The sequence below is a fragment of the Ptiloglossa arizonensis genome, chromosome 7, assembly GCF_051014685.1.
Source record: "Ptiloglossa arizonensis isolate GNS036 chromosome 7, iyPtiAriz1_principal, whole genome shotgun sequence".
Taxonomy (NCBI): domain Eukaryota; kingdom Metazoa; phylum Arthropoda; class Insecta; order Hymenoptera; family Colletidae; genus Ptiloglossa; species Ptiloglossa arizonensis.
The window spans coordinates 24,883,100-24,909,941 of record NC_135054.1 but is presented as its reverse complement, the minus strand read 5'-3'; the positions used below and the strand labels follow the sequence as shown (position 1 = coordinate 24,909,941).

Genomic DNA, 26,842 nt, shown 5'->3' with positions numbered 1-26,842 from the left:
ACGAAGAGGTTCCCCACTCCTCGATCCTTTGGCAGTCGCCAAAGCGCGGGCTAAGGTTCAAGTTGCATTTTAGATGCGAACGAACGCACATCGTTACGGTTAGCGGTCATGATTTACGTTTCGTGAATCTCTTTGGTCTTCCCGACGGTGATAAGATCGAGTTGTGCCGATCGCGATCCCCCGGTGTGGACTCTACGACCGGGAATCGGGTAAGTTTTTCAACGTAATCTCCGCGATCGAACCGTCTCGCTCGACCGCGCGTAAATGTTGACACCGAGGAGTGCAGCGACTCTTAACTCGGCTCGAGTTAACGTCCCCCCGTCGCGATTTCGTACAGTGACGGGCAATGACGTTTCTTCGCAACGTTTCCCACTGGATCTACTCGTCGAGCAAGATTCGCGAGCTTTCGTCGAATACGTTGTCCGGTTCGTTTCGTGTCCGAACTGGTAACATCGGAGAGAGTAACCTAACCCTGGGAAAGACGAGTGCGACCGTGAAAGAAGAAGCGTGAAAAATAAATATTTCTTTACTCTTTTTTCTCGAGAAGACGACGAAAACATCGAGAGCAACGAAGACAACGAAGACAACGAAGACGACGAAAAGAACGAAACCCTGCGCATCGTAAAGACGATATACCGGTCGTTCGGCTTTGTTCTTTCTTTGCAACCGACGCGACGTATTCGCGATTATCCGAGAATGTATCGTGGATTCCAAGGGGGATTATCGTCGGTAGAAAGTCGTAAATTGACGCGTATTCGTTGTAGATGCCGGTTAGCCGGATCGCGAAAGTCACGCATCCGGCGTCAGTTCTCCTCCTACGCGTACGCGTAGTCGGCCGTTAAAAAGGATCAATATAAACGATCGCGTTATCAAACGGTCCGGTCGGGTCGCGAAAGGTATCACGAGAGAGCGTCGCCGAGAAGTTTGGGCGGCTTTTTCCTCTCGCGTAGTCTCGGTCTCGGGAAATTGTTTTAGGGAGGAAAAGTTGGCGGCAAGTTCGAGACGGGCGCGCGTTAACTGCTCGCGGTGAGAAGACCGTACGAGACTCGGTCGCGTAAACGATGGACGAACCGGAAAACTTGTCGGTAGTGGCGTGTTCGTTCGCATCGAAAAATTCGTGGGATCGGCGGCACACGGGGTGTCTCGATAACGCGTAACCACCTCGTATACGCGCGTAACCGTGTTCGGTGATTCGCGAGGAATCTGAAATGCCGTTCGAGCTGTACGATCCGAGTAAGCCTGGCCACCGATCGATCGTTCGTCTCGATTCGCGTTCCGACGCCGCGTAGAGATCGTATCGCGCGGCAGCCACCGATTCCGGCATTTATTCGGAGAACCGAACGATACCGCAACGGTTTCGGGCGCAACGTCGAATCCCGTTCCTCCAAAGTTGACCGATGCTTTCCGTTCCGTTCCGTTCCGTTCCGTTCCGTTCCGTAGCGTCATCGAGCGTGTTTAGAGCCGTTCCGGCCAAGGCCAAGAAAATACCAATTTCCGCTCGATTTTCGTCCTCGGATTCACCGCGGCACAGCTTACGCGAGATTAGCTTTTCGTTCGTTCACGGTCGGCTGCAGCAGCCGTCGGCCGTACGAGTCAATTATTCGATCGGTTTCGTCGATTCGCGGAGCTCGGGCTCGCGCTGTTAACCGGATACTCGAATCGTCCGAGCGACAGATACGATTAATTCTGTTACTCGAAACGTTGATAACGGTAGCGATGTTACGTTGCGAGGATACGTTACGGTGCTACGATGCAACTGCGCAACGCTACGAATCGTTTGTGCTGTAAACGCGAGCTAACTTTACAAATTGGACAAAAGTTCCCGTTTGCTTTTTTCTTTACAATTTATCGTATCGATATCGTCGCGTCGTACGGCGGATAACCGTTGAAAGGCTCGTTTGCCACGTTGCGATTTATTCACGGCCGCTTACGAACGGTGCGGTAGCATTGGTCGCAGTTTCGCGTAAATCGCGCGGATTCCCGACGATTCGATCACCGGCGTTCCCGACCGTGGACCCGTGCTCCACTTTTTCCTTTCGTTTTCCCCTTTAGCGCGCGTGCATTAAAAAACACAGCGCATTCGCCTCGTACGGCGTTAATCTCGTAACGCCGGGACGCGGACGAGGGAGCGCGTGGCTGCGCGAGAGAGAGGAGAGGAACGAACTCGTACCGGGAGAAACAAAAGTGTGACAACGAAATGGTAAAGGCGATGCCCTCCGTTCCGATTTTCCTCGATCCACGATCGAAACAATCGAGGGCTTCGCGGTGGTCCGTGAAAGATTTTTTCGCGTAAAATTGCATCGGGATCTCGTCTCCGTATCCGTTGGTGCGCAATGGCGCGACGAGTAGCGCGGGACGGAACGAGAGAAGAATCGGCAAGAGGGAAGGATTCGGGAAAAGGTGGAACGAGTAGCTTTTCCACGTTCTCGTACCCGAAGGAGATTTCGGCGGCCACTTTTGGCCGTAGCGAAAATCTTTGAAAGGGAGGCGAAGGGTTTCGCAGGGTGTTCGGGGCCGCGATCGACGATCGTCGATTCGATTCGTTCGCGGGTAAATGTCTCTCTCGAGCCGGTTTCGAGGAGCCGATTCGAGGCGGTTCGCGCGAGAACCGAAACACCGTAACGCGGGAAATGTTTCGCAAAAGCGCGACCATCGCGCTGAAATCTCTACTCCCGGTTTGGCCGGCTTGTCGTTGTACCGGGAGCGGTGCTCGCGTTGCGCATTGTCTTTCATCGACGGACGGGTAGGAACGGACGGACGGACGGCTCGGACGGCTCGGACGGACGCACTTACGCGTTGTTTCCGTAGCACCGTTTCATTGAAATTTCCGTTCGGTCGCGATCAACGTTCGAACGACAGCTGCGAAATACAGGAGGTCGGCTCGAAAACACGAGCGAACTTTCCCGAAGAGAAACCGAAGGTGAAACGTTTGGGAATTTTCGAATATAGGTCGCAGAAACGATGCACCGGTCGTCGAACGTAACGCGAAATCGAAACGATCGATCCCGATCCTCGCGCACTCGGCGTATAATTTACTCCGTATTCGGTCGATCGGCTGATTCGATTATTCGTATCGCATTGTGCTGGACGCGCGTGTACCATCCGTCGATTGGAAACCAACGTACCGCGTTAACGTAACCGGATTCTCTCGCTCGGTTGATTCCCGCGCGAACCGTTGTCTTTCGTGGAAAGCCCGACCCTCGAATCGAACCCAGAAATCCGAGAGTCCGCGAGAAATTGTGTTTCCGAACTTTCGTAAAAGTTCCTTCGACGTTGCGAACGGTACGTAACTCGGAAAGTCGGTCGCGAAACCGGCACGCGTTACGTTCGTACCTCGAATCGAGACAGGGATTTACGAGCCGAGAAGAACGACAGCGAACGCGATGCTTCGGACGCGCCAACGAAACTCACTTTGCGATCGAACGATGGAAACTTTGATTCGCGACGATACCCGAGTGCCAAGGAGACGATCCACGATTCTTGGTTTTTCGTCGCAAACGAGAACGCGATCCGTCGCTGGGTCGTTTCGCGCGCAGCGTTGCTAAAATTGCTGCCAGGGAGAGCGGCGAAGCTTTCGGGCGATCCTGGCCCGATTACCGTTTCAGAGGGCGGGACATTTTCGAAACGTTGCGACGCGAGCCGATTTGCCGTTCGTCGGATCAAAAATTTACGCCGAAGCGTTGAATAAATTGGAAGAGAAGAAAAAAAGAAAAAAAGAAAAAAAGAAGGTGTCGTTTCCGTTCGTAGAAACGAGCCGGTCATCGACCGTAGACTCGACGCGTCCGTTCGTCCGTGCGTCCGTGCGTCCGTGCGTCCGTGCGTCCGTGCCTACGACTCGTTCCTTTCGGCAGACCCGTAACGACGAGTCTCGACCAAATTGTTCCTCGCGAATCCTCGTTGTCGAGAAATTCCCTCGTCTTGCTTTCTCCGTAGCCTCGTTCCGTCGAAAGATCCAATTTTCGAGTCGTTGGTCGCGATCGGAGTCCCGAGAGGGAGACGTTCGTCGTTCGGTATCGTCGATGATCGTCGGGATCGTGCGCGGCGTTTCGAAGGCTCGTTCCCCCGTTGGTTCTCTTTCGGTTTCCCATTCGCGTTCCACCGACAAGGACCGGTCGATCGTTCGTTACTTTCGAAGAAAGGTTTCGAGCGTCCGGGCGCGTGGCTTCGATGGGTCCAAGCGCGATCCGGAGGATGGAACGAGCGAGGGGATCGAGGAAAAACGGGCGCGTGAAACCCTCCCCGGTGTATTTAATGGTCGACGAGGATACTCGGGGAGTCGATCCGGTGGCACGATCGAGCATACGGGCTTGGAGACTCGTGGACATCTGTGTTGACGCAACAACGGTTTCGTCCAGTGGGCCAGGAGCGTTCTCGGTGCACTCGACGTATTCGTAACACGGTTACCGGTCGATCCCACCGTCTCTCCGTCTCTCCGTCTCTCCGTCTCTCCGGCTCTCGACGCGGTGGCTTTTCCCTCTCTCTGCCGGTTCATCGAGCCAAATCGACGTCCTCCGGTACGACGCAAGGTCGAACGAACCTTTCGCTTGAGCGTCATCGAGCGTCATCGAGCGTCATCGAGCGTCATCGAGCTCTCTCGCGCGGTGGACGAGAGCGATCGAAACGTTGATTCGATTTTCCGCTAATTAACGGAGCCACTTCCTCGTCGATTCAATTTGAATACTCTCCCGGCGAGTCGTCCGCTCTTCTTCCCCGTCGGAGTTAGGGTTCGTTTCTACTCTTTCGACCTCTCCTTTCCTTTCCTTTCCTTTCCTTTCCTTTCCTTTCCTTTCCTCTCTTTTCGGGTTTCCTTCCGTCTAGGTTGTCCGATCGATCCCGTTCGGTAGCTTTGGCTCTCTCGGAAGTCGTTTCGAGGATTTTCGAGAAGCACCGAGAGCGCAAAGGGGAACCGCTGGGCAAACAGCGGTCCGAACGAGCTCGCGACTGCCGCTCGTTCTCCAAATTCACGGAGCGTGTATCCTCGTTGGCGAATTCTTCGGCTCTTTGTTCGCGCGCGAGTAATTTTTGGATCGGTCGTCGGAAGTTAACGCGCGACGTTGCTCGAAACGCGAAACTTTCCTCGTCGTTCCCGAGCGGTCTCTGCTTCTTTTTCTTCCTCTTCCGTTCGTTATCGTTGTCGAAGCTTCTCTCGGTCGAATCGATTTCGGTGGCGTATTTTCTCGAACGTGAACAGAAATTTCTCTTTCGCGTTTAAAGGAAATTGTACGATCGTTCGAGTAGGTTCGTAGCTTCGTAGCCGGAAGAAGGTCCGATCTCGTTCCGTTCGATTTTCAAAGTCGCGTACCGCGTCTCGAGGAAAATTCCGATTGCAAATTGTGGAGAGACGTCGGTCACGAGCGTCGCGCGATTCGTAATGTTCGGGACGCGCGGGGTTACCAAGGGATCGGGGTTCGGTATTCGGTATTCGGTATTCGGTATTCGGTATTCGGGGTGTCGCGCCGAAAGAGATTCGAAATCCGAGCCGAATCTTCGCTCGGTTTTTCGGGCAGAGGGAGAGTCGAGATAAGCCGAATCCGATTTCTCCGTTCGCGATGGCTGGCCCCGTAAGCCTCCTCGTCGAAGATACGAGTGTCGCGTTGCGTTGCGTTCCGAAGCCAACCTCTCCTCCCCTTTCGAATCGCGTCTCTCGCGTCTCTCGCGTCTCTCGCGTTTCGTTCGCGTTTCCAACGCTCCCGATGCATCGACGACGCGTACAAATACTCCCGTTTCGTTTCTCGCAAACGCGAACGGACGAGAGAAACGCGAGCGCGGAAAAAGTATCGCGTCGATCTCGCAACCGTTCCCGTTACGGTCGGAGACGCGTAAAATACGCTCGAGCGGAAGAAATCGGCGTAGAAGGTGGCGAATCAATTCCGTCCGCGTTGCGAGCTCCGCTCTCGGAGCTGCGAACTGCCCGAGTATTTAAGCCCGTGGCACGGCGCAGCCAACCCTGTTCGCCGCTGTTGGTTACATTATTCAAAAGTATCGGCGCATTGCAGGCTACGTAAGGGGCTTGAATTATGCACGATTTATTAGCCTTAGGAGAGACTCCCTCGCGGTGATTCGTGCTCGCGTACACGGTATATCTCAATTATATTAGCCTCCCTGGAAAATTGATACCCCGTTCGTGCTCGAGCGCGAAGCTCGGTCCGGTTTCTTAATGGCGTTTTCGTCGCTGAAACGGGATTAGCCGCGCATCGATCCGCGTCGAGGTTGTTTCGGAATCGCGGTCTCCTTTTCGATTCGGTATCTCGGAGAGCGCTCGCGTTCGTAGCTCGCGTTCGTCGTTGCGGAGTGCGGACTACGTTCGCGCAAAGATACCGAGGACACGGGTCCATCGATTCGCGAGTAACGCGCCGACGGTAAATCCGAATATCGACTTCCTCCGCGTAAGCCGGAGTTCTCGAAACGGAGCGTTCGCGGTCTTTCTCGAGCCCCGGCCGTCACCCCGACGAGAGCCTGCTCCGATTTACCGGTGGGAATGGTAAACGGTATCGAAGCGGGTAACGGTCGTCGCGGGGAGGAATCCTCGCGAGAGTTTCGCGGTAGCTGCTGGACGCGTAGGTAAATGCGTTGTTCGGGCGACGCGGTCTTGCTCGACCGGTACCGCGTACTGGTGTACGGGTGTACGGGTGTACGGGTGTACGGGTGTACGGGTGTACGGGTGTACGGGTGTACGGGTGTACGGGTACCGCGTTTGCGTTACTTCCGCGAGATTAAACTTGCACGCGATGCGAGACCATCGAGTACAGTCGCGAACGGTACGATCGACGCGTGACGCGCGACGCGCGACGCGCGACGCGGACAAAGCCGAGACCGATTCGGTGCCACCCTGTGTCCGCGTCCTCGTCCTCTCTTTATCCGTTTCCGTTCGCGTTCGGTTCCGCTCGGACAAATTTCGATTCGATCGCGCATCGTCCGTTACGAGTGATCGGAAGCGAGAAAAGTCCGATTCTCGGGGATTTTCCGGAGCAGCGTCGAGCTTTCGGAAGACTCGGAGGCGAGGTGTCGCGCGTCAAAGACGATCCGGCGCAACTCGGATAAAGCTCCCGTTCGACGAAACCACTCGGTCCGTCGTCCCGGGGTTTTCTCCCTCCCGTTCGTTCTCGACCTTCCACCTTCCACCTTCCGCCTTCCGCCTTCCGCCTTCCGCCTTCCGCCTTCCGCGTGTCTCGCCGGTACCTACGTTTTAAATCGATGGGTGAATCATCCGCAATACTCACCCCCGGAAACTCGTTCCACTCTCGGGCCCGCCCCGTTGCTAGCCTCGTATAACTCGATAATTCGATAACTCGATAACTCGATGATTCGATCCGGTCCCGTTCGCGAGGCGACGAATAAATTTAAGGGCTCGCTGAAAATCGTAGGGCTCCCGTGGGCGTCGAGGCGTCGCGGCGTCGCGGCGTCGCGGCGTCGCGGAGATAAGTTTCTCGATGTCCGTTGTTCGCCGATCACCCGAAGAAACGAACCGAGGATTCGCACGGAGGACGGAAAGGTTTCCACGGTGTCGCGATACTCGCCGGACCCTCGAGGGAGCTCTCGCCGATTTCGATTTCGCTTCGAAAACTTTCCATTGTCGGTTCGTCCCGCGAGCTACGTATCGTCTCTCGACGCAAACCGCTCATCGGATCCGGCGTTTCTCCGATAACTCGCGATCGTTTTTACGGTAATCGAGCACCGATTGGGTCCACGGAGCGATCCAAAGTGGCGTGAGACCGACTTCGAGTAGCGCGAGAACGAATTTTACCGACGATACTCGGACGCACGGTCCTCGAGTTACGAAACGATCGTTATCGATCGCTCGAGACGGAAAAACGAGGAAAGGGGAACGGACGAAAGGGTCGACGATGATTATTATTGTTGTCGTTGTTGTCAACGTCGTCGTCGTCGTCGTCGTCGTCGTCGTCGTCGTCGTCGTCGTTGTCATCGGACGGTTCCAGTATCGACCCCCTTGATTCTCGAGTATCTCGACTCGATCGCGGCCCGTCGAATAATTGCGAGACTCTCGAGAAGCACGCACGTGCCCGCGTTCGTTCTCGCGTTCGCGTTCGCGTTCGCGTTCGCGTTCGCGCTCGCGCTCGCACTCGCGCGTGCAAGTACCACGAGTGCGTTCTCGAGTGTTCCGCTGGCTGCTCGTAATTGCGTCTCCGTTGCGAGAAGAGCGGAAGGGGAAAGAACTCGCGGGGAAGGGAACGGGGGTGGGGGGAGGGTTATCGTCGAAAGAGAGGCCACCGTTCGGAGCGTCGCGACGACGAGTGCCAAAATCGATGGATCGAGGAGGGTAAAAAGGAAGGCTCGAAACGATTTTTGGCACGGACCGAAAATCCTCGCGCGACTTTGCGCGACTCCGTGCGACGCGACGCGACGCGACGGGACGCGACGGGACGCGACGGCGTTCCGGCAGTTTGCGAAATTCCGATTAACGAGTATTCGGTAGTCCCGATTACGGGGCGATTCGATTGCGGGTGAGATTCGATCGAAAGCTCTCGACGATCGAGGAAAGTTTCGTTCGGAGGGAGAGGCGGTCTCTCCTTTCGGAGTTTATCGAGGGTTTATCGAGCTGTCCTCGATTCGCGCGACTCGTAGACGGGTCGACGCGAGCCGGCGATCGTCGCGTCGTCGTTTCGACGATCGTTAAAATTAACGACGCGAGAAACGAAGGGGCGGAGGCGTCCACGCGCCGCCATCGGAAAACCAGCCGATGAAACACGGGTACCGAGGTTTTTCCAAAGGAGTCGTAAGTCACCGGCTCCGATTCGTCGTCGATGCCGCCCCGTTCGTTGTTCCATCGAGTCCCCGCTCTCCCGCGGGCACTCGACCGTGCACGCGTGCACGCGTCCACGCGTCCACGCGTGCACTCGCGTCGTTCCATCGAGCTCCCGATTTCGTTACGAGCGAACGGAGACGAAGCGTTCGCGAGTCCCTTTCCGGTCGGTTGATCCGGGAACGAAGCTCGAGTGAATCGCGAGAAGCAAAGTTTCCTCGCGCGTTCAAAGGGCTCGAGTCGAGTAGTTTATCGGACGAAGCGGTACCTCGACTCTATCCGCCGCGCGTATCTCGAGCGTCGACGATCGTACCCGGCTCGTCGCTCTCCGAAGGAACGGCCGAACGCGGTTCGAGCGATCTCGGCCCTTTCGTCCGAAAGAAACGCCGAAAAGATTGGACGGTCGTTCGAAACTATTTCCGTCTCGGAGTGGTCCCGGGTCCCGGGTCCCGGGTCCCGGGTCTCGGTCGGGTCGAGCATAACGCGGTGCGTGGTTCGCGCGTCGATGTTCGCCGTTCGGTAGATTCGGGTTCGCGGCCGATATCGAGTTTCACCGAGCCGAAACGGATCTTTCGAGCGAAAACGGTCGGTTCGCAGCGCTCGAGGCCGAACGGGAAAAAAAATCAATTTGTCGCGACGCGACGTCCTTTGAGATCGCTCGGTAGAAATTTCCCGAGACGGCCGTATCCCCTCCAGCACCCCTTTTTCCTTAATGGGTCGCGGAAAGAGGGTTCCGCCACTGTTCCGTTTCGGCTCGGAGAAGGGAGAAACTAATGTCTTTGTCGTGTCGACTGTCGACAAATCGCCCTTTGAAGAGTTCATCGTTGCCCTCCAGGTTCGTTCGTATCCAGGGGGCCACCGACGCGCACCCGTTTTCCTGGTACACCCCGAGTTAACTAGTTTCTCCCGAGAGAGGCGAGAGACGAGAGACGAGAGACGAGAGACGAGAGACGAGAGACGAGAGACGAGAGACGAGAGACGAGAAACGAGGATGCGGGAACCGGGCAAAAGGTCACCGAGTAGGAATTTTTTCTTCCTCCCGGTGTAGAGGAGCGTTTAAAATCCGTGAAACGGCCGCTACCGAGTCGTTTCGTTTCGGAGATTATTTTGCGCACCGTGAGCTTCGGTAAAGGAGAAAAAGAAACGTTGGAAACCTCGATCCTCGAATCGCCGTGTACGCGCGGCCGTGATTCGCGCCGATCGAACCGATACACCCCGCTCCTTCGAAACGCGTTTCGCCCCTAATTACGGAAACTCGCGTTCCCCGGCTTTCTTCGACCACTTTCGGAAGACTTTGCCTCCGAGTTGTCTCGAAGAATTCCTTTCGGCGCCGGAGCACCGAGTTTTTCGACCGAGCGAAAACGAAAGAGGAGAGAAAGAGGAACCGACCGTCGATCGTCGATCATCGATCGTCGACCGTCGAACGTTGGCGTCCGGGATCCGTCCAGCCCGGCGCGAGAACTTTCGACGCAGCCATCGGCCCGTTTCTCGCTCGACCGCGAAATACGAGTTCCCGGCCCGTCGAATCGAGCAGAAATTTCATTACCGTGGCCTCGTCGGTTGAACCTCGAGCGTTGCGCGCGGCGTTTTCGCCCGCCGCGAAGCCCCGACTCGCCTCTATGCGCGATCGAGCGTACCGAACCGCGCGAGTCCAAGTTCCTCGCCGGCGACTAGACGCGAGTCTCGGAATAAACCCGGTCGCGTCGACGTCGTATTTAACTCGGGCCGGGAAAGGAGCCGGCACGGGGGGAAAAACCGCGGCCCGGCTCCGTCGGCTTTAACGAATTACGTCCGACTCGCGCTAATTAATTCAACGAGACGATACGGCCGGCTGGCCAGCCGGCCGCGGGACGCGCACCCTCGCGGTCGTACGATCGCGTGTCGCGTCACCCGACGAGCACCCGACGAGCACCCGACGAGCACCCGACGAGCACCCGACGAACACCCGGAGTATCGCGCGCGACGGCGAAACGACCACGAAACCGCAACTCCTTTGCCGAGGCCAACTCCGACTCGCGACTACCGACTCCCTATCCTTCCTCGGTCGTTCGCTCCCGTTCGCCCCTGTTCGCCCCTGTTCGCCCCGGTGATTCGATTCCCTTTCTCGGCCCGTGTCCGAACCCGTGACTTCCCCGGCGACCGATTCGTTTCCCCTCATTTGCGTCCGTTCCGCGACGAAAATTTCCCTTTCGAACCAACGGGAAAAGTTTTCGACTCGCGAGAGTACGATCGTCCCACCGAGGAACTGCTTCTCGACGAACGATGGGAACGATCGACGTTCGTCGAGCGATCGAACGTTACGGATGGTTCGAACGAGCTCTCGGTGCGCGAATCCGTTCTACCGATTACGAATGCGACGTTCGACGCGATACCCGATATCGAGCCCGATGCGATCGGTGCCGTGAATCGTCCTTATTGACCTCGAACTCGATGCCCGTCGAACGAACCAACGTACGCGAACACGGAGATACCACCGAGAATCGATAAATCTTGGCGCGTCGACGCTATCGCGACGATCGGTGCGCCGTCGTCGTGGTCGTTTCCTCTTCGATTCGCGGAGATGTTCGTTCGGCGGTTCGGCGGTTCGGCGGTTCGGCGGTTCGGCGGTTCCGCGGCTCCCCGCTCGACGAGTCTCGAATTACGCGAACCGTTCTCGAACGACGAACCGAGGTGAGGTTCTTTCCGGCCGCGATGCGCGACCATTCGCGAGATCGCGTCGCGCGCGATACCAACGGGAGGACGAACTAAAAGAAAACGTACGACGCGGTGCTGAACGCTCGACGAAGATGCTCGTTCGTTGCATCGAGCGCTCCTTTGATCGTTCCTCGTAAACTTTGATCGAGCATCGTCGTAGAATAGGTTCACCGTTGTCGCGTATCGCGAGCCGAAACTCCCGATCGTTTCGCGATGTTTCGTCGATCGGCGCGTCGAGAGCCCGCACGGCTCTTGCCCCGACCGTACGTAACACGTGGCTCATCGACGACCCTCGAGCCGCCGACGGGGAAGCACAATCGGCGAGAACGGGCCCGCGAAGCGTAACGCGCGCGGTACCGTTCCCGAGCGATCGATGCGACGATGCAGCGACCCAGCCGTGCGGCGATGCGGCGATGCGGCGATGCGGCGATGCGGCGATGCGGCGATGCGACGATGCGGTGGTTAGGAAGCGGACGAGTCGCCGCGAAAAGACCACCGAGAACTTCGAGAACAACAGTATCGACGGGTATCGGGCCTGACCGAGACCAACGGACGGCAATTACGTTCGATCGACTCGGACCGATCGCGTTTTCTCGATAACTCTGCCGCCAGAAATATTCGTATCGACGATACGAATCGAGAAACCAATTAAGGAGTTCCTTCGGTGTTTTACGGGCCGACCGAGGTTGCGCCGACGAAAGAACTTTTCAACGAATTCCGTTTTAATTTATTCTCGAAGAGCGCATCGAAAAGTTTCGTCCGAGTTTGTTCGCTTCCGGCGAAGAAAAGAGCCGTCGCGCCGAGAAGAAGAGGAAGAAGAAAAAAGAAGCAGACGTTATCGCGGGGAGCAAATTGGACGTTGCGCGGGGAATGTTTGTTCGTCGGTAAACGAGACGGTTCGGATAAGAACGGGTCCGATCGACGCCGTTTCGAGAATCGAAACGAACGAACGAACGAACGAACGAACGAACGAACGAACCAATTTTACTCGTCGAAGAGAGGCTCGCGACGGGGGCAAAGGTCCCTGCGCACCGCGCGCGGTGCTCTACGAGTCGAATTAAACTTTCATAATTCGGCATCGACCCCTATAGTTTCACCCACGCGTTCAAAGATTCATGGCTCTTTCCCCCGGTTGGTCGACGACTCGGAGCCGTCGTCGCCCTGAAAACGTTTCGAGCGCGATCGCGATCGCGATCGAGAACGATCGCCCCCTTCTCTGCGACGGCGAGTCCGTGCGTACCGTTTAGCGCGCGAACGATTCTCGGTTGGTTGGAAAATCGTCGGGTAGCCTCTAGCGTCGTTTCCTCGAGAGGTTTGTACGGCGAGGCGCGCGCGATTCGCCGCGAATCGGGAAGAGGGAGGAAAACGGAAGGAAAACTGCGCACCGAGGTCGCCGCGCGTCTCGTTCCGATGCGGAAACCCTTCTCGCGACACGGTCGCGTTGCCTCGAGAGAATTTCGTCTCTGTTTCGCGTTTCGCGTTGCGCGTTGCACGAGCGTCGACCGGTACCGGTTCTCGACGCCGAAACCAACTTTCCGATAAATCGTGCCCGGTGGCGTCGACCCTCCGAGCCGGAAGGTCGTTTCTTCTTTCTCGGAGGATCGCCCGCTAGAATTACGTCCCCTCGAGTTTCGCATTTTTTACTCGCAACGACCGCTCTTTATTTTCCCCTATGCCCGGTTCTCTCTCCGCTATCGAAGTTGGAAACTCGTGGAAAGTTTTCCTCGCGAGCCCTCTTTGCTCCTTCGCCGATGGATCGTTATCGTTCGATCGTCGTTGCGAAAGGTTGTCCGGCGCGTACGCGGGTTCTCGTTCGGTAGTTCGTACGAGAGGCGCGATCGCGTCCACCGAGAAGAGACGAAGAGGGTGCGCGCGAAACTGCGACGACGGAGAGATCGAAGAGGAGGGGCCTCTGGTATTTACGCGCGCGAGAGGTTCTTCGGTTTTCGAACAATTGCGAGCCGAAAGGATCTTACGGCTGTTTACCGGGTGTTTGTGCTCGAAACTTTTTCCGAAAAATCGACGAGCTCTCTGGTCTTTGTCCGTTCGGTGTTTCGTTTTCGGTATTTTCGAGGGAGCTTCCGGAAGCACGGAAGGCACGTTCCCGATCGCGCGCATCGTTCTTCGATAGCTCGTTCGCGAAATCGTATCGGATGCAACGCCTCGAGAACGTCGAGGACGTCGAGGACGTCGAGGACGTCGAGGACGTCGAGGACGTGGACGACGTCGGCGCGTAATTACTCCGCGAGGCTCGCGCTGGCGCCGGACCGTTAACGCGGGATCGATCCTGCGGTGGGTACTCGGATGCCCCGCTCGTCCGTTGGAGGCCCGGTGGATTTCGATACGGCACGGCTCGATGCTCTATCCTCTCCGTTTCGGACGATCTTTCGATTTGCCACGGTCTCGAGGACGATTCCTCGTTTCCGATCGGCGCGTTCCGTTCGGTGCAACGCAACGACGACGAAAAGACCGAAATTCTACAACGGTAATCATCGAACGGTACGCGTTGTCCGTAATTCCAACGCAAGGACGCATTTGCGTTCCAATTTGGAAATCGGTATCATTCGAGGCGCGTTGCGCGCGTTGCGCGCGGTGTGCGCGGTGTGCGCGGTGTACGATCAGGCCTCCTCGTGTTCGCGGTGAGACGAAAGCGGACGCGTCGTTCGTAGTTGCGCGGCGTTTTGGCCGATCGTTCGTACGGGTGATCGGTTTCGGGGGAAAATATCGGTGAACGATGCCGCGTAAAAATTTCTCGAGTTTGGTCGAGGTCGTGCACGGGTTCGAGACCGTCGCGGTAGCTCGCACGTTTGCGCGGAGGATAATGGAGATTCACCGCGATCCACCTTCCGCGAGAATTCGGCCGTGTTTCGTCGAGCACGCGTCTAATCGTCACGCTGGGAAATTACAACGAATTTCCCGTCCGGGCGTAATTTACGCCGCTCGAGTACACGACATTCCAGCCCTTTATGGCGCGCGCGCCATCCATCGAACGTCGAACGAGAAAGGGTCGCTCGGCCGTAAACGTGCCCGATTCTCGCGCTCTTCGACGAGGAGACGTCTCCGGGCGAGACGGGTCGTGCGCGGAAATTGTTCCGATCGGTCGCGTCGAAGGTCCGGTTCGGTCGAGCGAGATCTTCCCCGAAAACGGTGCCGGACGGACCGCGACTCCTTTTTCCACCGAGCCGGGACAAGGAGAGGAAATACGGAACGCGGATCGGGATTGGTCGTTTTCCGTTCGGTTCGCCGTAAACGCGATAGAAATCGATGCCGCGCGCAACGCCGGTAAGAGCCGGCCGAGCAACTTCGTCGAGCCTTTTTCTTTCTTTTTCGTTGGGAGTTCGCGACCACGGAGAACGGAGAACGGAGAACGGAGAACGGAGAACGGAGAACGGAGAACGGAAAAACGGTTCGTTTTTCCGGCCCGGTCGAGATACTCGAAAATCCCGATTTTTTGCGTCGTCGCTTTCGAGACGCGAGGTTGCCCGGCCCTCTTCGCCTCTTCGAGTTTCGCGTCGCACCTAACGAGCTCGCGGGTCTGCTCGCACGGTGCGGTCGACGATTCGCGAGGAGGATTTTTCGCGAAAAATTCAAAGCACCGGGCCGAGTTTCGTTAGCGCGCCGCGTTAATTACCACGGCTCGTGCACGAGCGCGACGAATCCTCGAGTTTTCGAGTTAACTCTGTTTACCTTCTCTCGCGAACGGTGACCAACGCGTCGCGGAACAACGGGGGACGGAACGAAATTTCCTCCGGCCTCGAACACCGATTCTCTTCTCCGTTTCGGAGCGATCGGGGACGAGCGTCGAGAACGGACGAGAACCCTTCGACGAATCGGAAACGAAAGACTCTCGCGGGGGTTGCAAAATGCTCGAGCATCGCGAACGATACCGATCGCTCCGGTTCGGGTGGACCTCGATCGAGCGCGCCGACCGAATTACGCTTCGAAGAACAAAATCGAAGGTTTCCGCGCGGGAAACGCGATATCGTTGTTTTTTCGAAAACATCGAGAAGAAATCTCGTCGAGCGATAACCTGCGTAGGTTTTTCCTCGGAACGTTTCGCGTTTCCCGTTCGATGGCTCGTTCTCGCGGCCGAGAACGTCCACGGGACGAACGTTATCGATCGATCGATCGATCTTCGTTTCGTTTCGAGTGACCGACAGGGAAAGAGTCGTTTCCGTTTTTGCGTTAATTGCGCGCGCAACGATCGGCTCGCTTTTAATTCCAGCCGCGCGTGGTCGAGGTTGCCTTTGCGGCGAGGGCTTGTTCGCCGAGCCGCTACTCGATCGGATTTTTCGCTACGCCGTAACGAGAAGCGTCGCGGGCTACCACGCGGCATAATCCGATCCGCGCTATCGATTATTCGATGAAGAAAAATACGGAACCGTTGGAACGATAACGGCCGTATTTCGCGTTGCGCGACGTTCGCGGTGCGACCGACGCTCTCGAAACTTTTTGCTCGCCTCGCGTCGCCTCGCGTGGTTCGACGGTTTCGTAAATTATCGATTTACGAGCAGGACGTACCCTTTTGCGAATCGATATCTCGGGTTATTTACCGGCAGAGGTCGGCGTATCCGCAACGATCGTAAACGCGGCGCGTTCTTTGTTTTCCGATCGGTTATCGCGCGTGTAAATACGCGCGAGGGAACGCGAACGCGAACGCGAGCCGTGGAAAATCTTTGATCGTCGGTGTTCCGGGCGCGATCGTTACGCGAGCGAGGACGATCCGACGACGAGCGAGTTTCGGTGCCGCGCGCGTCGATGGAAAGAGGGGAAAAAAACGGGCGCGCTCGTAAAAAATGTAGGGGCGCGGAAGGACGATTCGTTTATCGCGCGTTTGGCGCGTTCGTCTCGGTGTCGGTTATCGATCGGGCTCGCTGGTCGGGGCGCGTTCGAGTAGCTCGATCGCTTTTTCTCCGCGGGAAATGGTCGACGAACGGGACGGAAGCGACGAAATCGATTTGGAAAAGTTGCCCGGTTACTGGTTCCCGGTGACCGGTGATCGGTGACCGGTGACCGTTTTCTCGTAGCGAAACCGATCGGCAGCGATGCCGGGGGCAAGGCCGAGAACGTCCGTTGGTCGCGGGGTGAACGACCGCGGTGGATCTTCGGTAAGCGCGTCGCACCTGGCGACTCGAGACCGAAAACGCTCCTAAACGCTCGGAGACGAGATTATTTTCCTTGGCGAGCGGCCTGCCGCGAATCCGTGGCCGTAAACACTCACCGCGAGGTTCGCGCAACGCGTTACTTTACGACGAACGTCTTACCGAGCCTCCGGAAGAACCCAACCTCGCGCACCGAAATAACTTTCCCGAACGAACGAAACGCCCGCCTCGAACGTTCCCCTCCGCTCTTTGGAAAGTATACCGAACGCGGGTCATCTCGTGTACTCCTCTTTCGCCTCGTTCTCGAAGAGGACGCGTCGAATACCGAATACCTCTGTCGGACGTTCGGTCCCGGAACGAGTACACCGAATACCGAGCGTTTCCCGCGAAATTCCAGTTTCGGTCCGAGGTCGGAGTTGCGCTCGAACGGAGCGCAGAGCTATCGGAAAACACCGTTTCGGGAATCGAAGCGCGACGAGTCGGCGTCGAACGAACGCGTCTCCCGCCGTTATCGCGGAACGGAACGGAACGGAGCGGATCGCTTCGAAGCGACGGGGACGATCGATGTCGCAACCGAGGTGAACGCGTTGCTCGCTCGTAGCTCGCAAAAAAACTCGAGAACGGAAAACACCGGCGAAAATACGGCTCTCCGGTGGACCGAATCCGCGCGAAAACTTGTAAATTCCGGCATTAAAACGTCGGTGTAATTCCATCGCGACCGCGGTACGCGTAAAAGGAAGTTACGAGTTCGGAAGACGGAGACCGGTTACCGGGAGATACGCGCGGAAATTAATTCTTTTTACCGAGAAACCGGATTCGCCGGCGAAGAGAGAGAAGGGAATCGAGCCTCTCCCTTTTCGGTTACCGCGGGGATATTCTTTTCGCGTCGAGAACACCCTCGGAGGAGTTTCCGTTCCCGGTCCGTGACTCGCGAGCCTCCCTTTGCAGCGCGGTTCCTCGGTTATCGGAAAGTCGTTCGCCTCGCGCGTTTCCATCCGTCCCTGGAACCTCGCGTTCGACGGATCCGCTTCAACGGAATCTTTGCCCGACGATAGGGCAATTTCGCGGGGAGATCGACGCGCCGGAAGGAAGTCGGAAACGCGGAACGAGTTGTTCGACCGGCGGAACAGGTGACTGGAGTCGAGTCGAGTCGAGTCGAGTCGAGTCGAGTCGAGTCGCGTCGGTTGTTCGTTTTTTCGCGGTTCGCGAGAGATACGTTCGAGGTTCGAGGTTCGAGGTTCGTCGCGAAGGGAAGGAAGGGAACTCGAATCGTCGGATTCGAATAATCGCAAGATGGCGTCCGACCCCTCGAGCTTGGAGCGAACGAGGGGACGGTAGGCCGGGTCTGCGCGTAATTCTCGTAAAAATTAGCCAGACGTCGAGGGTTCGCCATCTTCGATGCGTCGGCGGGGGCCATTTTGACGGAGGGTCGTCCCGGCGACGGTTTCGCGCTCCGCTCGGCCTAACGAAGTTTCCTTGGGCCGCGGTCGCCGGTTCGATCGCGCGATCGAGCTCCGACGACCCCGCGGGGATCGGATAAACGGCTCGCTCCGATCGATCTCGAAGCTCGTTTCTTCGACGAAATATTCGCCGTTTCGGAGGATCGTTCCTCGAGAGAGGGAAGAGGGCTCGTTTTTCCTCGGCTCTCGAGAGCGTCGCCTCTTCGGCCTCGGGCGATTCTCTCCGGGCGTCTTTTTCCCCGAATCGAATCTCGTTCGAAACTAATTTCGTCGTGCCTTTGCGGATCCGGCTCGTCACCGCCGGCAGACGTCGTCGAGCGAACCGGACGGGGGAAACCTAGATTTCCGATACCATTGAAATTCCTCGGAGCGAAAAGTAAATTATACGAACTCGGCCCATCCCTCTGTTTCCGTAACGGCGCGCGTCGTCCTTTCACGTTTTCCCTCGGAACGTTCTTTCCGTTCTTTCCGTTCTTTCCGTTTTTTCCGTTTTTTCCGTTTTTTCCGTTTTTTCCGTTTTTTCCGTTGTTTCGGCTCGGGATCGCGATCAGCCACCGAACGATCGGTTTCGTCGAGGATCCGCGATCTCGATTCTCCGAGCGCGGTGCGTTCCGGGGTCGATCGCGGGCAACGAGGCGAGCCGAATCGATATTCCGTCGGTTTAATTTCCCGAGGGAGGCGAAACCCGACGAGCGCGTTTCCTCCAAGAGGCGACGAACGCGGCACCGAGGAGCTCGCGAACCTCCTCTCGGAAAGATCCGGCCGAGATTTCGCGGTAGCCGTCGGCTCCGGGTGGCGCGATGACTCTTCCCTCGGAGTTCCCACCGAAACCGCGATACTCGCCGCGGAACGTTTCCATCTCGGAAACGACGAGTTCCTCGATGCGTTCGCGTTCGCGGTCGCGGTTCGTACGAGCGCGATCGAACTTATCGCGTTTTCGAAAGCCCCCGTGTCCCGCGTTCGTTCGCGACCGCGGAACCGAGAACGAGAACGAGAACGAGAACGAGAACGAGAACGAGAACGAGAAAGCGAGCCGGGCAACCGCGACGTCGACGCGACATCGGATCCCCTGATAATCGACGCCGAAAGCTCGCGAGGGAAGCCCTCGTTGTCCGCGCGCGTCAACGAACCGATCGCGAATCGTCGTTCGGTAAGTTTGCGGACGCGCCGTTCGAAATCGAGTCGCGGCGAGACTCTCGTTCGGTGGGCGTCCCGCGGGAAACGGGAAACGGAAAACGGAAAACGGGAAACGGGAATCTTTTCCCAGCGAACGGTAAGGACGCGGGGAAGGACGACCGACGAACGCCAATATCGGTGGAATTTCATCGAGAGATCGCGCAACCTCGCGCGAACCACCTCGGAGAATTTCGAAAAATACCGAAATAATTCCGAGAAGGAGGAGATCTCGAGCGAAGCGACATCGAGAACGATTACCGCGCGAGCCTACCGACGCGGCCAATATCGCGAAATACCGGTGAAAATTGTGGTGCACGGATCGCGGGGTTTCCGTCGATTTTGCGACAATTCCGAAAGGAAACACCGGCCGGTGAACCCCTCTCGATCGGAGGAGTCGCGCGCGTCTCTCTCGGTTCGTTCGCGCTCCGTATCGAAAAGGAGCACCGACGATCTCCTCGGGAGGCTCGGCGATCTCCGTCGGGAAATCGATCCTCCGACCGGGAAGAACGGCTTTTCATCGAAAAGGATCACCTCCTTCGTAACATCGAATCGGAACTCGCGATTCCCCTCGAAGCGCGGACGGTTTCCCGATTTTCCGGGCGGAAAAAAGTTCCTCGGGGGAAAGGTAAATAATCTTAATTGCGGTCGACGATCGAGAAGAATACGAGAGCTGGACGGTCTCTGCTCCGGAACAATAGCCTTCCGCTGCCGTGCGCTCGGCTTTTTCCTTTACCCGGTCTACCGACCCGGCCGCCGCGACCACGATGCACCGCTAATTATTTATTCGCGCGACGAGTATCGCTCGTTCTCGGGCCGACGAAGAACCGGGAAATTCGGGGTTTTCGTAGCTTCGGCAGCTTCGTTACCGAGGGCGAGCTCGACCGAGACACCGAATCGCTCGTTTCGAGCGTCTGCCTCGCCTACGAGGGGAATCGAGCGCGCGACCAACCGCGACCACCCGCGACCACCCGCGACCACCCGCGGCGTAGACGCCTTCGAAAGCCGGATTCGAGGCTCCGAATTCGGTCGAAAGTTATCCGGGATTACGCGCGAGTTCGACTCGAAACCAAATTGTCGGAGTTTAATCTCTAATTAGCATCGCGAAAGCGTATTCCGGCGAAACTTTCGACCATCGTCGACGAAGACTCTCGCGAACGCGCCGCTCGCGGCGCGGACACGGCTGGTAATTTTTCTCCGCGACGATGCGTCGAAGGAAGGAAGGAAGGAAGGAAGGAAGGAAGGAAGGAAGGAAGGAAGGAAGGTTGGGTACCCGGGAGTCTTTTCGGACGCGGGATTCGACGGAGCCGCGGGCCGGAGTAAGACGCTACCGAAAACGGAAACGCGGCGGATACCCGGTGGAACGAGTAACTCGTAAATAAGCTCGGGCCGTCGGTAGCTCGCTCCCGGAGAGGAGACTTCTTTCCGGGTGAGCGGGTTTCGGTCCTCGGAGGCGTCGAAACGTTCCGAGGATCGAGCTTTCCTCCAGAGTACGGTTCGTAAAGGTATTCGTTCGGGGACCGGGAAACCGGGGAAGAGGCGCGCGTCCTCTTTCGCCGAGCAGTTCCTCGCTAAGATTTCCGCGCCCCGAGCCGACGATCTACGCGTTTCCGTTCGGACGGTTCGCGAGGAGGCTCGGCTCGTACCGCTCGGACCCGAGGAGAACTCGGGAACGCCCGTCTTCCCGGTTCGCCTCGCGCTGGCGTCGATCGATTCGTTCCGAGAGCGGATCCACGGATCGATCGAACGGAGACCGGAGTCGAGCGACTTTCGAAACTCCCCTTTGCGAGGAGAGCGAAATCAATTACCTCGAAACGTTCCCGCGTTCCTCGAGAAAGAAACGTTCGAGGAACTCGAGCCCGAGTTCTCTCGAACCTCTCTTTTGGGATTCGAGACTCGCTGCCGTGACGACGACCGCGACCGAGTTCCGCTTCGGGAACGCGCGACACCGGCCCGGAACGGAAACGGAAGAGACGGTTCCGCGCGCCCGACCTTCCCGCGCGAACCTTCCGCTCCCGTTTGCCGCGGGAAGGAGCCTCGAACCCAACGAGGAAGAAACGCCCTCGCGAAATTAACGCCTGCCGGAGGAGAAACCGCGAAATCGAAAACCGTATCGGCTACCGAGAGATAAGACCCGGTTGTCCCTCGTCTCGCCTCGTCCCGACTCGTCCCGGCTCGTCTCGGCTCGTCTCGTCTCGCGACGCAACGTTCGCGTTTTTCTCGAGGTCGACGAACCGTCCGCGTTCCGTAACCGTCGCGTAACCCTCGCGTAACCGTCGTTCCTTTACTCGCGAGCCGAATCCCTCGGGACAAAGGGAATTCCTTCCGAAATTTCGATCGAGCGTCCTCCGCTTCGCGGACGCGAGATTCCTGCCGTCCCGTAAACCGGAAGTAGGAAGGAACGGGAGGACCGAGGATCGTTTACTCGAGGACCGGGAGTCCGCGCGACGTAAAGATACGAGTAACCGGGAGCGAGAGAACGTTTCGAGAACGGTGCTCGCGCCGAGAGGAGTTTTGCCTCGCGATCCGTCGCGGAGTCGAGAGACCTTCTCGGAACCCCGTACCGGAACGGAAGCGACGGATTTCCACGCCTCGATTCCGATACGGAACCGGAAACTCCGAATCCTCCGAATCCTCCGAGCTTCTCCGCGATCGAGGACGAACCTTTTCCCTTTCGGATCGAACAGTTTTCGGAACCGTTTCTCGTCGTTTCGAAGCCAAGGCGAGGGTGACGACGACGACGACGACGACCACGTACGGACGGAAGCAGCCGTAGATTATCCGCGCGCGAGAGTTCAACTCGAACCGCTGAAAATCGATACCGCGTTCTCGACGCGCGTACGAACGCGTAGAAATATTATATAATCGTACCGTTTCGCGAAACGTCGCGTCGCGGGCGCGAAAATTCCCGCGTATTTCGATAGCGGTGTTCGGGTTCCGTCGTTCGCTGAATCGACCACCAACGGAAACTCCTTCGCCTTGTTTCGTTCTCCGACTCGTGACAAGGAATTTTCGGGGCGTTACGAGGCGCGAACGCGTTACGAGGTCGAAACGATCCAGGCGAGGTTTCCGCTCGGCCGAGCGGTCTCCCCTTTCTTCCCCTGGCGACTCCTCGATTTCGCTCGTTCCGGCGAGGTAAACCGCTCTTCTCTCGCTTTTCTCCGGACCCGTCGATCCGATTCGCTCGCGGGAAATATCCGACGACCGACTTCCACGAAAATCCTCGTTTCCGCGAATACATTCGTAAAGGATTCGGCTCGCGAGGAAACGATACGAGCGGATGCCGAGTCGGAAACGTACGATCGAGGAAGGATCGCACTCTCGAGCTTTCCGTTCGATTCGAGGGACGAAGGTACCGGGTAGCGCGGATCCGGTCAACCGTCCGAGAAACTTTCCCGACTTCCCGAGGACGCGGACCAAACCGGCGGAAAACTTTCCTCCTCGAGTCGATCGAGGCGAGCCGAAGGGATTCGGCTCGCGAGATCTCGCGACCGAATATTTCGCGAATCGATCCGCGTCGTTTCGTCGGACGAATTCGTCGCTTTTGCTCCTCGACGGGGATTTCGGGAGAAACACGAATCACGGGCGGAAAAATATTTTTCCACCGGAAGAATATATTTCCTGCGCTATCCGCGGCCCGGCCCGCCCCGTCCCGCCCTGCCCCGCACCGGCCCGCACCGTGTCGCATCGCACCGCACGAGCTCGTCGAATAAAACCGACGAAAATATCGCTCGCGATATCCGGAAATGTTCCCAGTGTTCGGCGAAACGATCGACTGGACGCGCCGCGCCGCGCCGGAAAATTTCCAGGAGCGTCGGTTAAAGGGTCGATGTATTTTACGCGATTCGTCCCGCCCCTCGCCGGAACCGTACGTCTTTCTCCCGGTAGCGTGGAAAAGTCTCGCTCGATTATCGGTTTGCTATAAAAATACACACCGCGCGTTCGTGCGGCGAACGACGTCGCAATTAAAGTAATAACGGGAAAGTATAGGTTCGCGGGGCCGTAGATTCCGTAGAATTCAGCGGAGGCGAACGATCGCTCGCGGTCGCGCGATCGAGGTATGGAAATTTCGGTTCGTAAGCCGCGCGCGATCATCGCGGCCGGTCGTTGGATCCGATCGGTCGATTCGTTCGCGTCGGATCTCCCTGACCCTCTCCGAGGATCGAAAATCCGATCGCAGCCGTCTCGATCGGGTTTTCGTCGATCGATCGATCGACCGATCCACCACCGGGTTCGCGCGCCCCCGTTTCGACGGGACCGGCCACCTCCCGTTCTCCCCGAGTAGAAAAATTATCGCCCCGGAGGAACGGAGAACTCGGGTCGACGATAGGATTAGCGACCACCAACGGAACGCCTTTTCGTCGATCGACGTCGGTGCCGCGAGAAATAACGAATCCGGGAAAACGAGGAGCGGGGAACGGAGCGGCATCGCGCGAGCTTCCGCTCGAGAGGATAATTTTTCAAAGGAGCTCGGGGAGCCGTGTCCCTTCTCGGTTCCTCCTCGTTTCGCGGGGCGAGAAGGAAACAACGCGATTCTCGCATCTGTCCACGCGCGTCGCTCGGCCGTCTCCTTCGTCTTTCGTTTCCCTCTTTTCCTCTATTTTGCCCGCTCGTTCAGCCCCACCGCGTGGACGTCCGCGTCCGCGTCCGCGTCCACGTCCGCTTCGGGGATGCCCGGTAACTTCTTCTCAAAGGGAACAACGTTTGCTCGCAGAGCCGAATCGGAGCCAGTCGGTATGAAGCGATCACCGTGGACGTTTGCGTTTCTTCGAGCGCTCCTGCTGACCTCGTTGCTCTCCTCGAGCCTCTCCGTCTCGGCGAGAGCACGCGGCGGTAAGAAAAAGGTCGCCGAGGAGACCAAGGAGGCGAACGTTTGCGAGATCGAGGACCAGGGAGTGCCGATCTACTGTTACTGCAACGAGAACGGCCCGGGGAACGCCACCGACGCAAAGTGCGTCGTCCTGAGCGCCCTCGTCCCGAACGATCCGGTCTGGGACTACTTCGACTCGCAGATCCATCTGCGGGAGCTGAAGGTCGACGTGAAAACGGTCGACGCGTTGGATCATCTGCCCGCGCAGATGCTGAGAAGGTTCAAGGAGCTCCGAAAGATCACGTTTCGGTACGCGAAGATCGACGAGGTGGCCGAGCACGCGTTCTCGAATCTATCGACGATCGCGGAAATCGATCTGGACAAAAATTCCATATACGCGTTGAAGACGCGGGCGTTCGAGAGCATGAGAAACCTGTCGGTCGTCTCCTTGAACGAGAATCGGATCACCGAGATCAACAGGTACGTCGATCGTTTCGTCGCTCTCCTCGGAGAACCGGGCTCAATTCTCCGTGTTGCGTTCGCAGGGACACGTTCGTCGACCTCCCGTCGATCAAGAGTCTCTTCCTCGCCCGCAACAACGTCAGCACCCTGCACGACAAGGCGTTCAAGCATCTGACCACCCTGGAGGAGTTGGAGCTCTCCGACAATCGGATCGAGGTGATCACCGGCGACAGCTTTCACGGTCTGAGGAGTCTGCTCCGACTGGACCTTCGAAACAACTTGATAGACATGATCGGCGCCCGGACCTTCGTCGAGATGCCGTTGTTGCGAGAACTCGAGTTGGATTCGAACAAGATCGTCTACGTCTCGGAGAAGGCGCTCGACGGGCTGAGAAACCTGCGGAAGCTCGGTCTCGGGGAGAACGAGCTCGCGACCCTCGAGCCGGACTTTCTCGCCGGGGCGCCGGCCGTTCACTTTCTCGATCTCGGGAACAATCGTCTGAAAACGGTCACCTTCGACAACGTCAAGCCCGTCGTGACCAACATGTACAACGGCACCAGCCACTTCTACCTGAGCGGTGAGTAAACGACCCGTCGCGTTCCGAGCACATCGGGAAACCCGTTTTCCCAGACTTCCCTCGAAAACTTTACGACTTTCGAAAACCCCGGAAACTCGTCGTTTACCGCGTCCCGGTCGTCGAACGCGCGCCGCACCTGGACGGAACCGACCGATTACCGATCCATCGGAAACAAAATTACCGGCCCGATTTTCGAGAGCGAGGAACCACCATCGAAAATTCCTCTCGAGTCGAGTTCGCTAACGACGTTTCGTTGCTCCGCTCGTTTCTCCCCGAGCAACGCGAAAACTTTCCCGGGGGTTGAAGCGCGCTCTCCGACAAGTTGCTCCGCGCGATAGAGAATCTCGCCCCTTTTCGCGAACGCGATTCTTCGTTCGGCCGCGAAACGCGTAATTATTCCCACCGGCTTGTTCTCCTCGCGAAGCTTTCGAGCGCGAGAGGACGCATCCTCGCGAACCGATCGGAACCGTTCGTTCTTTCGTTCTTTCGTTCTCGCGTCTCCGCAAAGCCCCGCGTCGAGACTCCGGCAAGCTGCCGGACTGCTCGTAACTTTGGAATTGTTCTCGGCTCCGTGTACTCGGGCATCTTGCCAAAATATTCCAAACTCCGTCCATTCTCGCGTCGGATCAACGTATCTCCCGAAACCGATACGAACTCGGAATACTTTTCGAATCCGTTCGTTTCGCTTCCTCGGTCGCGAATCGACGACGACGACGACGACGGCGACGACGGCGACGACGGAAAACAATGTCGGAGAGAAAATAAAGGTCGGAAAACGAGCGATCGCGAGAAACGAGTTTGCATCCGTTCCTCGTGGATTTACGCACCCGCGGCGTCCCGTAAAAATGTTCACCGAAACGCAGTTCGATCGTTGCCGGCCCGTCTCGACTCGCAAAACCGAAAGCGTCCTTGTTCGAGTTCAACGGCCGCCGATAACGATTTACCGCGGATTGTACGCGCGCGTTCCACGCGACCGAACGCCCGAAAGGAGAACAACGAAATTGTTGTCCACCTGTAAACGAAATCGATCACCCGGTCGAACGCGTACTCGTTTTCGCGCGAGCAAACGACTACCGCTCCGGGGAAAAGAGGAGAAATTGGCCCGGTTCGCTATAATTTTTCTAGCGCCGTTTTCCCCGAAAACGTCTCGAAATTGCAAGACTTTGGCCGAGTTTCCTCGTCGATTCCGTTCATCGAAACGGTGAAAAGAGCGTCGTTTTCGCCGAACGAAATTTACGGCCGCGACGCGGCTCGTTAACGATTTTCGAAACTCGAGAGAGCTCCGCCTCGGCGATATTCCGACGACCGAGAAGGTTTCGCGCGCCAACGCGAACAACCGCGACCCGTTTACCCTCGACGAAACGTTTTTCCCTCGTTTCTCCCTTTCGGCTCTCCGCGAAAAATCGAAGGGAGCACGAACGAATCTTCCGTCGAGGAGACGAAAGCGCGAGACTCGTTTCGCGTTAATTATCGTCGCGTCGCCCGCAAACGAGAAAAGAATATCGTTGCGCTCGACGAAAGGTTCGAAGAAGAGTTTCTAAACGGCCGCGAACGTTTCGTTCGTTCGTTGGTCGCATTTTCGAACGATCGTATATCTCGCGAGGATTTCGTCGCCGAGACGAGGCGGATTCAACGAACATCGGGCGTTGACGTTTTCTCGTTTTCTCGTTTCCTCGTAAATCCAGATTCGTACCGCACGCGCGCGGCGATAAACGCTCGCAACTTTGACAGGGAAAAGAAAGGAATCCGAACCGCGCGCGATACGTCGAAGCGGCGCGAATCGAGGGATTTCGAGCTCGAACG

At 57.4% G+C, this 26,842-nt stretch overlaps 1 protein-coding gene across 2 annotated transcripts in view; it reads left to right on the top strand.

Moving 5' to 3' along the window:
* The first annotated feature begins 74 nt into the window (after positions 1–74).
* Positions 75–26,842, top strand: part of LOC143148961 (uncharacterized) — a 59,494-nt gene continuing 32,726 nt past the window's right edge. For both annotated transcript variants that reach the window (XM_076315815.1, XM_076315816.1), the window contains exons 1-3: positions 75–209; positions 23,905–24,480; positions 24,546–25,039. In XM_076315815.1, the coding sequence (XP_076171930.1) occupies positions 23,927–24,480; positions 24,546–25,039 (1,048 nt within the window). In that variant the 5' untranslated portion in view covers positions 75–209; positions 23,905–23,926. The remainder of the gene's footprint in view (positions 210–23,904; positions 24,481–24,545; positions 25,040–26,842) is intronic.